General features: G+C 42.8%; 1 protein-coding gene across 7 annotated transcripts in view; it reads right to left on the reverse strand.

The window, feature by feature from the left end:
* The window catches only part of ARHGAP20 (Rho GTPase activating protein 20), a 101,162-nt gene that overhangs the window by 36,733 nt on the left and 52,143 nt on the right, over positions 1 to 12,286 (reverse strand). For 4 of the 7 annotated variants that reach the window (XM_039519199.1, XM_039519215.1, XM_039519226.1 and 1 more), the window contains 2 exons: positions 9,640 to 9,810; positions 1,585 to 1,734 (listed from right to left, as the gene is read on the reverse strand). In XM_039519199.1, the coding sequence (XP_039375133.1) occupies positions 1,585 to 1,734; positions 9,640 to 9,810 (321 nt within the window). The remainder of the gene's footprint in view (positions 1 to 1,584; positions 1,735 to 9,639; positions 9,811 to 12,286) is intronic. The other 3 variants (XM_039519232.1, XM_039519243.1, XM_039519238.1) reach the window with 1 other exon arrangement.

The following is a 12,286-nucleotide window of genomic DNA, read 5'->3' on the forward strand; positions in this document are numbered from 1 at the left end:
GGCTCCTAAGCTACAGGCTGTTAACGCAAACAAAAAACGGGATAACTTTACACTTAGGTGTTTAATTCCCGAGTTTAAGGGTATTGCTGGTATAAAGATTGGTGAAGCTCCTCCCATTCTGATGCTTTGTCTTATTAATCGGTTACAGTAGGCTAGTACTTAAAAGGACCCAGTGAGGACTGAGGACCCATTTTACACAAGATTTTTTAACTTTTATCTCACTCATACACTTTGAAGGGTACTAAGCTATCCAGTTATATGTATGATTGTTCTTTTATTAGGATAATTACAGTAATAAGGAGCCTAACCTAATTTTACTTCAAACTTTCTTGAACCAAATCCTGCCCTAGAAGAAGAAAAGATTTTTCCCACTGCTGCTTCTGCAAATCAGTTCTCCAAATTTTTGGTGTTGATAGTTAGGAAACTATAATCCCTGGTCAATTTTTCTCCTTCAGAAACATACACTTGATAAACTTTTGAACCTTGGTTTTGGTTTCATTGATTGGCAGATCTTCCTGTAACTTATCTCTACTTAGTGACTTGTATAAAACTCTTCAGATCTCCTATTTACCTCTGGACATGAAATCACTCCACTTACATACAATCTAGGATTCCCTTTTGACTAGGCTGTCACTGTCACACCAGACTATTTCCTTCTAGCTTTAAAGGATAGGCTACTGTCTGTAAATCAAAGCTCATTTTTATTGGCAAGAGTTTAATTAAAATAGAAATTTCAGCTTTGTTTCAGACCTATTCTGTTAAAAAAAAAGAAGTCAGTATTACAGAGATCAATTTATGCAGAACAGTCTCATTGGTTACAGACAATGTGATATAAAAACAGAACTACAGGTCTCATCTCTTGCTCTCCATTATGGGGCAAAATCCAGTTTCTGGTACTCAGCCCAATTAGCTTAGCTGGACACCACAGATTTATTGGAGGAAGGGTCCCCTCCTTTTTCCCAAGCGACAGGGGAGCCTTCCTGCAGAGACTAAAATCAGCCTAATGGCCAGAATTGCCTTAATGGCCATAGTGTGCCCTCACAGCAAAGACCGTGCAGAAACAGATTTAAATGCTCATGCCCGTTAATATTCAGAGTTCCTGTTTTAGGAGGAATTTTGAACTTATTTTCTCTTGCTTGCACTCAATGCAAACTCTGCCCCTTTGCAGGCTCGTGTGATAGATTCTTTGACCCCTGGAAAGGGCTGACACAGCCTGGCTGTGCCTGTTCAGTAGTTAGCCTTACTAAGCAATCAAAGTATTTACAGAAATATTTTTTAAAAACCAAGACAGACAGTTAACACCAAGCAGGTACACAGCACAAATCATATAGCACTTTGCCAAATCTTCAATTTTCTGCGCACCCATAAGAGCTAGGCAAGTACCACTGCCACTCTTTTTGAGATCTGGAAACTGAGGCAAAGAGATCATCTGACTTGTCTCAAGGCAACAGAGGGAATCTATGTCGGAGCCACAGAGACCCTGGCTTCCAGGCCTGTGTGTAGACAATACGTCATTTGTAATATTATTACATTGCTAACCTACCTAAATTTAATAAAGCAGCAAATACACTTTTCAATTCCTACCTAAAATTAGCAACACAGTTGGTGGTCGGCCAGCCTATAACAAAGGACCTTTCCGGGTTAGTGCTGCCTTCATAGACCTCTTCCATGCAGGATGCCGTCCACATCTCACAGAGACGCACTTGGCTCTTTAGTTTGAAATGAGATGGTGACCTGTTGGCAGAAATGCCAGCTATTAGACACATGAAACCAGAAGAACCCAACTTATTAAATACTGTGGTGCTGACGTGCAATTGCCATCAGAGCTAACAGAGATTATACTTGTTCAGTTACAAAAATACAATCTTTTATTGGGCTTTTGTGCTTACAGATAAATACAATTTACTTTCCATTCCACATAAAGACATCTCTTGGCTGTCCTAGCCCTACACTATATTGAAATTATTAAAAGCATAACAAATTAGCTGATATCAGCCAACTCAACTCTATAGATGCAACCCACAGTCACTACAAGCAAGCACTGTAATCATCACCACCCCCTAGGCAAAAGGCTGAGTTAACAGATGGGTTTACAAAGTCAAACTCCACCTCTTCTGGACAAGGAGGAAAAGAAATTTCAAGAGATGAGGGTCCTTCCCAGAAAGTGCCCTGCCTGCCACCAGGATGTGTTAAGCCAAGCACTGCAAACAAGGTGAGCTGAGATGATGCACTCATCGTGACGGTGAATGGGGATGGTGCCTAGATACTATGGTGATTAGTGCTCTAGAAATAAATACACTAAATAAACAGTTTTAGAACTGTGGAGGATCTGGAAAACCTTCTTCAGGATTAGTCTCATTTACAAGACATTTAATTTAGGTCACATTGAACTATTTAAGTCTGAAACGGGACAGGACTTGAACCTCATGGGTTTAAAAGGATTGTGCTAAATTCTCACTGCTCTGATTTCTGGCGTTTTCAGTTTAAATTCTGAAAACCGCTGCGGCTGGATACAGTACCTCTGATGACCCAGCATTAATGTGAATTTCCACAGCAGAATGTAAAAAGGATCCTGCATGCATATCTCTATAGCCACTGGCATAAAGTAGCAGAATGTCTGTAGAATATTGTGAAGTTCCATATTAAAATCATATCTTTATTTTTATAATGCCATAAAGATTCGTAACCCACTGTGCATCTCGCCTCTCTTAAATCTGTAATACTTGATTCAATTTGCTCATAAAATGATTGGATTTTTTTTTTTTTTTACAGAGCAAGTAAGAGCTACTGTCAAAAATATTGCATAATCATGCATAGACTGACCATGGAATGAATTGTTTAAAAAATTTACAAATACAAGTATAGGAGTGAAGTCTAACGAACTAAGCATAAGATCTAATAATATAAAGTTATCTCTGGTGTAACTCCATTGACACCTGTGGTGTTACATCAGGAATTCGTTTTTTAGTCCAGTCTTTCCTCTTCCAATTTCTGGTAAGGTGCAAACTTTGCCTGGTACTTTACTCTCTTAACATTTACAACACACAGTGCTGGATCCCCACAAAACCAAGAGTGAGTATTGGCAGGGGCCCACACAAACACAGAGATGCTGTACTGACCAGAATTGGTGGAGTGGAGTCCATGGTGTAAATTCCCCTGGGTTAGCCAGAGTTGTCAATTATTATCCATGTCAAGTCAGTCCCATTAAAGTCAACAGAGCCAGAGAAGTATTAAGTCATCCATGGTCCAGTGGAACCAGGGAGCTCTGGTGCCTTTGCAATGGAAATACTGTGGGGGCTCCACCCCTGTGTAAACTATACTGTGTAAACAGAGTGGGGCCTGGAAGGTTTGGGCCCACCATTGCAGCCCCCAGGATTGGACTGTAGAGAAGGTAGGAATCCCCCAGACCCTCCTTCCCAGACTGGAGCTGGGTCCCCACCCACTGAGTCTCAGTAATTCCCCTCTCTCCCCCTCTTACCCCTTTGTTTCCCCCATTCACAGGCAGCCCTCCCCCCATTTTCATCCCTGGCTGCCAGGTCCTTTCTGCAGTCAATGAGAGGTGAGCATTTTTGAACATTACGCCACTTATTTAAGTGCTTAAATATTGTCATTAGAACCAAACTTTAGGCACCCAGTTTTGAGACTCTTGGCCAAATATCAGAGTTTTCTGGTCAGTTCAAAATCAGCTATCATCAAAATTCAATATTAACCTACAGGGAGGGAAGAGACTGACTGGCCTAAGGAGAGATGGATTTTGTTTTTCAAGAAAACAAATGGACACCATTCCAAAATATGCCTGTTTTTACATTGCAGATATAGGACACCATCCTGCTCCTAGTAAATCAACAGCAAAACTGCTGACTTTAGATGGTGCACAACTGGGCCTTACATGAAGGCACAGGTATGCCAATACATGCCTAGCTCTCTCATACCAGTATGGCAAGTCTAGTTCCTTTTGCTTTCAGTAAATGGCAATTCGGTACCTTACTGCTATTAACAGATGGAAGATTAACTTCTCACTAGGTTAGTTAATCTCTTTAATAGGTGCTTCGACAAAAATGTTAATGGATCCACTGAGAAATTGCTACCATCATTCCATTTATTTACCCTCCTACTAATTTTCCCCAAAGCAGCCAGACTTCAGAACAGTAACCAAATGTGTGTGTTGAGGGGGAATCTTCTATCTCTACATCCCACCCAACACACCTGTGGGCAATCATTAGAAATCTTTTTTAAAAACAGAAAGACACAAACAGCATTAAAGCATCTATCTGTAGCTGTTGGCACATGGAAACCAATGTATAAGATAAGGAACTTGCTACCAACACAGTGCACATAGAAACGTTGTTTTGGAGATCAAGGATCTTTCAATCAGCTAACTAGTGTATTCTCTTTTTCCCCTAGTCTCAATTTATCTGGATTCTCACACGTTCTCCTTTCACAAGGCTGGCAGAGGAGAAACACCTGTAAACTATCAGCAGTGGCGCTACAGCCGACCAACAGTGAGTAAACATGGCTTAAATTCTCACGTGGCCGCAGCAGAACAGGAGGATTTACTTGTGTGTGCCCAAAGATATAGCACAACCATGGACTAAGTTTAAGGCTTTGATATTCCACTTTGGTGATAGTGAAAGTAGCTGAAAGGGACCCTTGTGTGGCCCTCTCCGAGTTATTTTGCTTCTAACAAGCTGACTTTGTAGCTCTGTAAAGTATTGTCTGCCTGGAAATTGTTGCTGTGGAGTTTGCTTGACTTGATAAGTGGATTACTGTCTGAGACTGCAGCTCTTGCATAAAACTGGGTCAGCCTAAAAAGGGATCTGATTCTTCTATGTGGCATCAAAAGCCTTCAGCAGGAAGAGTGACTGCTGGTGGGATCACAGTCAGTGAAATTCCAACCCTTGGTTGAACTACGGGATGTTGACCAATGGTTGCTAAACAGGATGCCTTCTGTATTCAGTGTGTGCATGGGGTTTTGGTGGCATTGTGTGTTATATAAACACAACAAATGCTTTCCATCTTGATATGTACACATTCTAAAAAACTGAGTTTATCCACAACTCCAACAAGCCATTCAATTGCTTTTCCCTGCTAAGCAGGGCATCCATTACATACTGGGAATCAACTAGTCTCTCTACTTCCAGTCCAGATTGAAGAAAAATGCCTCCAAATTATCTAAATTTTCTTGAGAGGCAGTAAATATAACTTGATTTTTTTTAAAACCCAAACACTCACCATAAAGTTTGGATTTTTCCTCGCATAAGATCCAGGACAGTTTATTTGCAGAATCAAATTTTGTATTGTATCTAATCTTATATCTGGGTTAAATGAGACACAAAGAGCTCAAAATTACCTCATCCAAGGTGATAAAAATGAATCAGTGGCTGTTAGAAACTAGGGTATTCCTGGCTCCTAACCCTTTGTTACAATCACAGGAAACACACAGCCTCCTTATCAGAGGTGGCTCTCTGTTTTTTGCCGCCCCAAGCACGGCAGGCAGGCATCCTTCGGCGGCGTTTCTGTGGGAGGTCTGTCGGTCCCGCGGATTTGGCAGCGGTTCTGTGGGAGGTCCGCTGGTCCCGCGGTTTTGACGGTAATTCGGTAACTCCCACAGAAACGCCGCTGAAGGCTGGCTGACTGCTGCCCTCACAGCAACCGGCAGGCCGCCCCACCCCGTGGCTTGCCGCCCCAGGCACGCACTTGCTGCACTGGTGCCTGGAGCCAACCCTGCTCCTTATCTGGATGTTCCCAGTCTCTTTCCCCTTTCCCAGGTCCCTCACCAATGCTTTCTCTCCTCTACTCCCTCTCACTCTCCCACACCTAGAATGCAAAGTCTGTTATGCGAGTGCTCTGAGTTATGAGAAAACCTAGCTGGAGTCATACGAGTGAGAGCTAGTTCTGCATGAGTGACAGGAAACAGAATAAGAGAGTGATTTGTCTTTGTGACATAGGGACCCTTCTACTTCCAGACTAGCTCCACAGAGAACGTACAGGCCTCGATGCAAAGTGAAGCGAAGCAGTATCTTCTGTTTCTTAAACCTCTCCCTCCTTTATGTACAAAATCCTGTGCTCAGCTTCTTTAGAATTGGAGGCTTGGGGAACAAAGGGGCAGGAGAAGGGGGAATGAGTAAAACGTGGGGAACAAGTTGCTTAAATCAATGCTTTGCATAAAAGTGGACACAAACCAACAAATAACCCTAAAGTTCTCAATTCTGCCATTCTTAGTCACTTTGAGCAGGCCGTATTATGCAGAATGCAAGGAAGGTTCTACTCAACATAAATATGAAGGGGAGTGTGACGGGGTGTATGAACCTCTTACTAGGCAGGAGTCCCTTGCAACACCCGCCGATCACAGGGTTAAGGAACACTTACGGGCTAAAGAGACCCTGCCCCCCCACACCAGGGCCAGGTCTGCTCAGATTGGAGGAGGGGTTTAAAAGCCAGCCAGGCAACTCAGTCTGGGGCAGGCAAGCCAGGGAGCAGACGCACGCTGGGAACTGCCAGAGAGCCAGTATTGAGCCGGTGAGCGAAGGGATCCGCAGCATCCAGAGGAGGGGACGTGGACCAGAAGCCCAAAGCTGAACATCACACAAACGCAGGTGAGCAGCTGAGTCCGTCTCAGAGGGCCCTGAGTTGGAACCCGGTGGAAGAGGGAGGGCCCAGGCTCCCGTGCTCCTGCCCTGCCAGTAGCCATTAGGCAGGACTACCACCACCTTGAACCATCATTACTAGGCGTAATGGCCCCTGTAGTGAACTGTGACCACTAGGCAGGAGCCACCTGAAACACTCTCCGACCACAGGGAAGATCAGATCCAATGCTTACACATGAAACACCAAAGTAAATATCTCATGGGGAGGGATAGGAAAAAACAGAAGAGGAAACTGAGTCCATGAGCTGCACAGACTAAAAGCTTTCACAGAACAACAACAGGTGATGAATAATATTTGTTGATAATATTTAGCACTTTTATTGCGCTGGTCATCTGAGGATCTCAAAGAACTCAAAAAAGTTCAGCAAATATTTAATTATTTAGTTACTTGGTATGGCCCTCAGCACCCCAGCAACTGCATATTATCACTATATTATATATATATATATATATATAAAATATATATATATGCATTTGACTTTGGACAAGTCACTTATGGGTTTTTATAAAGCATCTCTGCAAATTAGACAGTTAACCTTTCGGTTCATCAGTTATCCAAACGGTTAAAATATATATTATATTTATATATACTATATATATATTAACCGTTTGGATAACTGATGAACCGAAAGGTTAACTGTCTAATTTGCAGAGATGCTTTATAAAAACCCATAAGTGACTTGTCCAAAGTCAAATGCAGGGAGTCATTTGCTGAGCTGGGAACAGAATCCCCATCCTATCCACTGACCCATACGGCACATCTCCTTTCCCAACCTGCTGAGGCACTGAACATCTCCTGCAAGGTACTGAGCACCTTCCACTCCCATAGACTTCACTGGGGGTAACTGGTATTTGTCACTTCTCCACCATCTTACAGGAGTGGAATCAGAGAGCTGGCAGCCTGCTGGGGACTTTTTAAAGAAAAAACTTGGACCCATTTACTGATAATGAAAACGTAATTATAAATGAGATTCCTTTTCAGAGTGACTGATTTGGGCTGAGCCTGCACATACGTTGCAAATTAAGAGAACCTCTAAATATAGAGAAACATTTGTCCAAAGAAAGACAAAGATGTCTCTTAGACACATGCAGCCACCAAACTAGGGAAGTACTTAACACAGAAGATTATTACAGATTAGCCATTTTATGGGAAATAATTTTGTAGCTGAGTCAAATTCAACAGGATCCTCATTTCAGTTCAGATTTTACTCTGGTGCACTACAGTCTTAAGTTCACATCAGACATTAAGAAGTCAACATTGATCACCGTACATATTGGTACATGGTGCACCACAGGTTTCCTGTATGTACTACTTAGAATAGGAAATAACTACCGTATCTCAGATGATACTGCATGATAACTTTTGGCAACTGCTGACTTTTTAAACAGTTCCCATTAGCAATATAGGATTCAAATATTAATTGCTGATAGAACAGCTTGAGAGATCATATCCCAATCGGTACTTCAAGACACACCAAGTAATATTCAAAATACTGTTCTTATTACTATCTTTAACAACCAATAGGAATGGAGGATCATTTTCTTATTACCAGAACCCCACTCTGTTTATTCTTCTTTAAACCCTAAATTACTTTGAGCTGGTTTAACTTGTATCAAATTCACACATGGAAAAACATTCATTTTTTCCAACTCCTTCAGAAATTTTAGACTCTCCTCCATGTTAAATTAAGTGCTGTGTATTCAGCTACCATTCCCTAGAGGCCATGTAGGCACTATGGTAATACAAATCTACTACTAATAATAAATATACATGTAAATTACTGCTCTACGTGAGTTAGTACATTGCTTATACAGCACCCAGCACAGTGAGACCCTGATCCACCATTAGGGCCCCTGGGTGCTACCGCAGTGCAAATAATAAATAATAATAATACGTGTAAGGACCCAGCCCTATGGATGTTCACCACCCCATGGATAGTGGTATGTGTTTGAAATAAAATATCCACAAAGTGAAGGAATTCAACTAGGGGTTTTATGTTTACTATATGTGATTCAGACAGAAATGGCTCAGATGTCTATGGAAAACATGGATTTATATTGGCTCTTCCCAGCAGCCTCTGAAATAGCCATTTGAGGGTAAAGCTGTATTGCAACAAGCACAAGATTCACATTTAAACCATCCACCCTCCTAAAAGTAAGCACATGGTGCCTTACAGCGAACGAAGGTACATTAGCGTTTTTCATATTTTTCCTTAACGCATAAACAAGTGAAAGCACTCTCAAGATTTGCCTTAAACCACAACTGCTGCAAGAGGCTAGCATGCTAGATCCATCTTGTAAATTTGATTTAATTGTGAATGGTAGAATGAATAATCTGAGCTCAACAACAAGCCTGATTACACATAAACAGCTCCCCAGACTCCTCAATACTACCACCTTCTATGTTGCTGCACCAGAAACGGTATTTGGAAGATAATTCAAAGAGGACAGAAATGCTCACTGTAATACTTTAATATTCAATTTTCTATAGAAATGTTAATCATCTGCGGATATCAAATGACTTCCCAGACACGTATTAAATCTTTAACACCATGCGATGTAGGCAGTGATATTATACACATTTCTCAAATGAATGAGCTGAGATCCAAGATGCTTAAATGATTTGTCAAAGTTCGGACAGCTGGCTACAGACAGAGCTGGGAATGGAACTCAAGATGCTTAACTCCCACTCTATCCACTAGACAACATTCCCACTCTCAGCTTAAGGCAGCACTTCTAAAATACCCTCCCATATTGAATTAACGTACAAATTTATGATTCCTTTACCATATTCTAGTCTGGATTGGCTGATTTGTGAGTGTACAAAAGCACTTAAGGGAGTTAGGAGCTCAACTCCCATTGGCAGACTAAGAAGCTCTCATGAAATCCAGGGAAGATTCACTACTGAAGATAGCATTAGGGAAATTCACGGGATGCTGTACTGAGGAAGGGTGCTGCTCTGCAAGAATATTCCCTTAGGAATGATACTTACTTGGACTTGGCAACAATAAGGATGTCTGTGAAGAGGAAAAGGTGCCGTTCCTGGGTCTGAAGGCCCGTCTTCAACTGCACATGACCATCAAGTACAAAGGCTCTGCTGGGGCAGATAAAGGACTGCACGAGGGGACATGCTTCTGGACTGATTGGGGAGAAGCAGCTTTCCCTGCAGCAGGAATAAAGGGAAGCAAATCAAAGATAATGAAGAATGGCAGAGATTTCCCATACCAATTGCTGAACAGACAGAAAAACATTTAATTAATTCACAGATGAACTAAAATATTGCAGGGATGCTGACTTTTGTTTTTCACAGCTTAGCAGCACTGTCACCCGTGCATCTTGTACAGCACCAAGCACATTGTTAGCACTTAGCAAATAATTTAAAACACAACCCCCGCAACTCTGTATCAGACTGTTAACAAAATACTGCACGTATTGTAGGTTCCCCATAAATGAATGTGACTTGCAGCAGGGAACATATGAGCACACCTTTGTGTGTGGAACTTTGAATAACGTTCTAAAATTGCAAACTCATACTAAGAGTCGCAGAGACCAATACTGAAAAAATGAACATGGTACAATCAGGTCAGGATGTACTGGTGACAGACCACACAACTTTCAAAGTATGTATAATGCAGGACCTAAACTACATAGAATTTGGCAGCTTGCTTTTAATACTGTTTTATTACCCAAGTCTAAATTATTTTCCCATTGCATTTATCACTAATATCAATAGTTTATTGTCAGATCCTTGTTGTAAATTCATGGCAGAATTTTCAAACTGATTCAGAAAAGGTCATTTTGCATTGGCTCTTTACAAGCGTAACTCCCTGTATATTAATAAAGCGAAGTTTTCATTCCTACAAGATGAGGAGTTTCTCTGGGAGGAGCGGAGCATCCTTAGCTCCCAGTGACGTCAGCAGCGGTTAAGTGTATTCAGTACCATTCAGAAGGTGCTCAGCCTCTTGCAAGACGTAATTCTATGTCTGCTACCCAATCCTGTTGCCATCGCAGAGAACGTGAAATACACGTGATGGAGACAGGGCCTGATTCTCAGCGACGCTGAGCACCTGCAGCTCCCAGTTACTTCGACTGGAGTTGAGGGTGCTCAGCACTTTTGAAAAATGCATCCCAGGATGTGGTCTTTTATTTTGCTAAGAATAAACAGGGCAGAGCTGGGTAGAAGTAAAGCGTTTTCCTACTGAGCCTGTTCCTGCTCTTATCAAAACTGATGGCAAACTCCTACTGACGTCAATGTCAGGAGGATGGACCTTGTAAGAGGATAGCCACAAATGTAAGGAGAGACATGCAAAAAGAAGATTGCAAGCAGAGAAAGTGTTCTCAAATAAGGTCACAGGTCTTCCCAAATCTCTTGCACAATCTGGCTGCTTCCCTGTGTTTGTAACCCTTTGCCTGCACTTGGATTACTTGGAGGGCTTCAGCAGTAATGCTGACTTAGGAAATCCGACAGCTGGTGCTGAAAGGACAAGCGCTTTGATCAGCCTACATGAGCGTGACTCACTTTCACTGATCTGCAAGGAGGCGGTGAGGAGCTGCCAGAGAAAGCCCATATTTATCCTAGTCGTGGCTGAAGACCTGCATTTTTAAAAATCATGCCTTCATTTTATTTGGGACAGAGGGAGGAGCAGGAGCTTTAAAAATGAATAATGCAAAAAATAAAAAAGTTACTTGTTGTGGGAGTGGGGCCTAATCCTTCCTATGCAGAAGGGGTGTTAAGAGAGGTGGGGGTGAGAGAAGAAAGAGCTGACATTAGTATAATGCAACAGTGGGCAGGTCACTATGTGAGTGGGCAAGGTGAGGGATGGTGCAATGAGCCACTCTTCAGCCCCACCTTCTCCCCAGACAGGGGCCAGCCACAATGTGGCTTGGAAGTGCTGCCAACCCTGCTCCTTCCTAGTGCCCCACAGGCATTAACTGCCCAAAAAGGGCATGGCCCTATTCACCCTGAACTAGTCAGCTAACTGGGCTGGAGAGGGGTGCAGGAGAGAATGCTGAACCCTCTCCAAGGGCTGTGCCAGCGTGGGCTGCTCAGGAGCCCCCTGAAGTAATGGTAGCTAAGCCAGACTTCCTTCTCAGGGTCAGAGCTGCAGCACAGCGCTTCCGCACCCTCTCCAGTAATACGTAAGGGTGTCAAGGGCACCCGGGAAGGGATCAATCTCCTTACACGTCAAACACTTAGCACAGCGGTTCTCAACCCTTTGTATATCCAGTACTCTGCTCCCAGCTACCCAGGACCAATCTCCCCTCCCTCAAACACCCCCCCCAATCTGGTAATAGGGGGGGAGCAAGGTGGCTGCATAGGTGTTGGAAGTAGGGGTGCTGTCGCACCCCCTGGTTTGAAGTGATTTCCATCATAGGGTTTACAGTTTGGTTGAATGGCTTTCAGCACCCCCACTATACAAATTGTTCCAGCAACCCTGCGTGACTGTGACCCCTGTTTGTGACCCTTATGTTGAGAAACTCTGTCCTAACACAGTACTGGGGGCTCAGTATCAGAATGTATTTAGAACCAGGAGTAGTTATTACCTCAGACACAGGGAGCATCCTCAAGTTGTCACCTAAACAACCACACACCAAGAGCTGTGATATTCCAGGCTTTTCAGTCAGGTCAGTTCTGAACA

This window comes from Mauremys reevesii, linkage group 1 (genome assembly GCF_016161935.1).
Source record: "Mauremys reevesii isolate NIE-2019 linkage group 1, ASM1616193v1, whole genome shotgun sequence".
NCBI lineage: Eukaryota > Metazoa > Chordata > Testudines > Geoemydidae > Mauremys > Mauremys reevesii.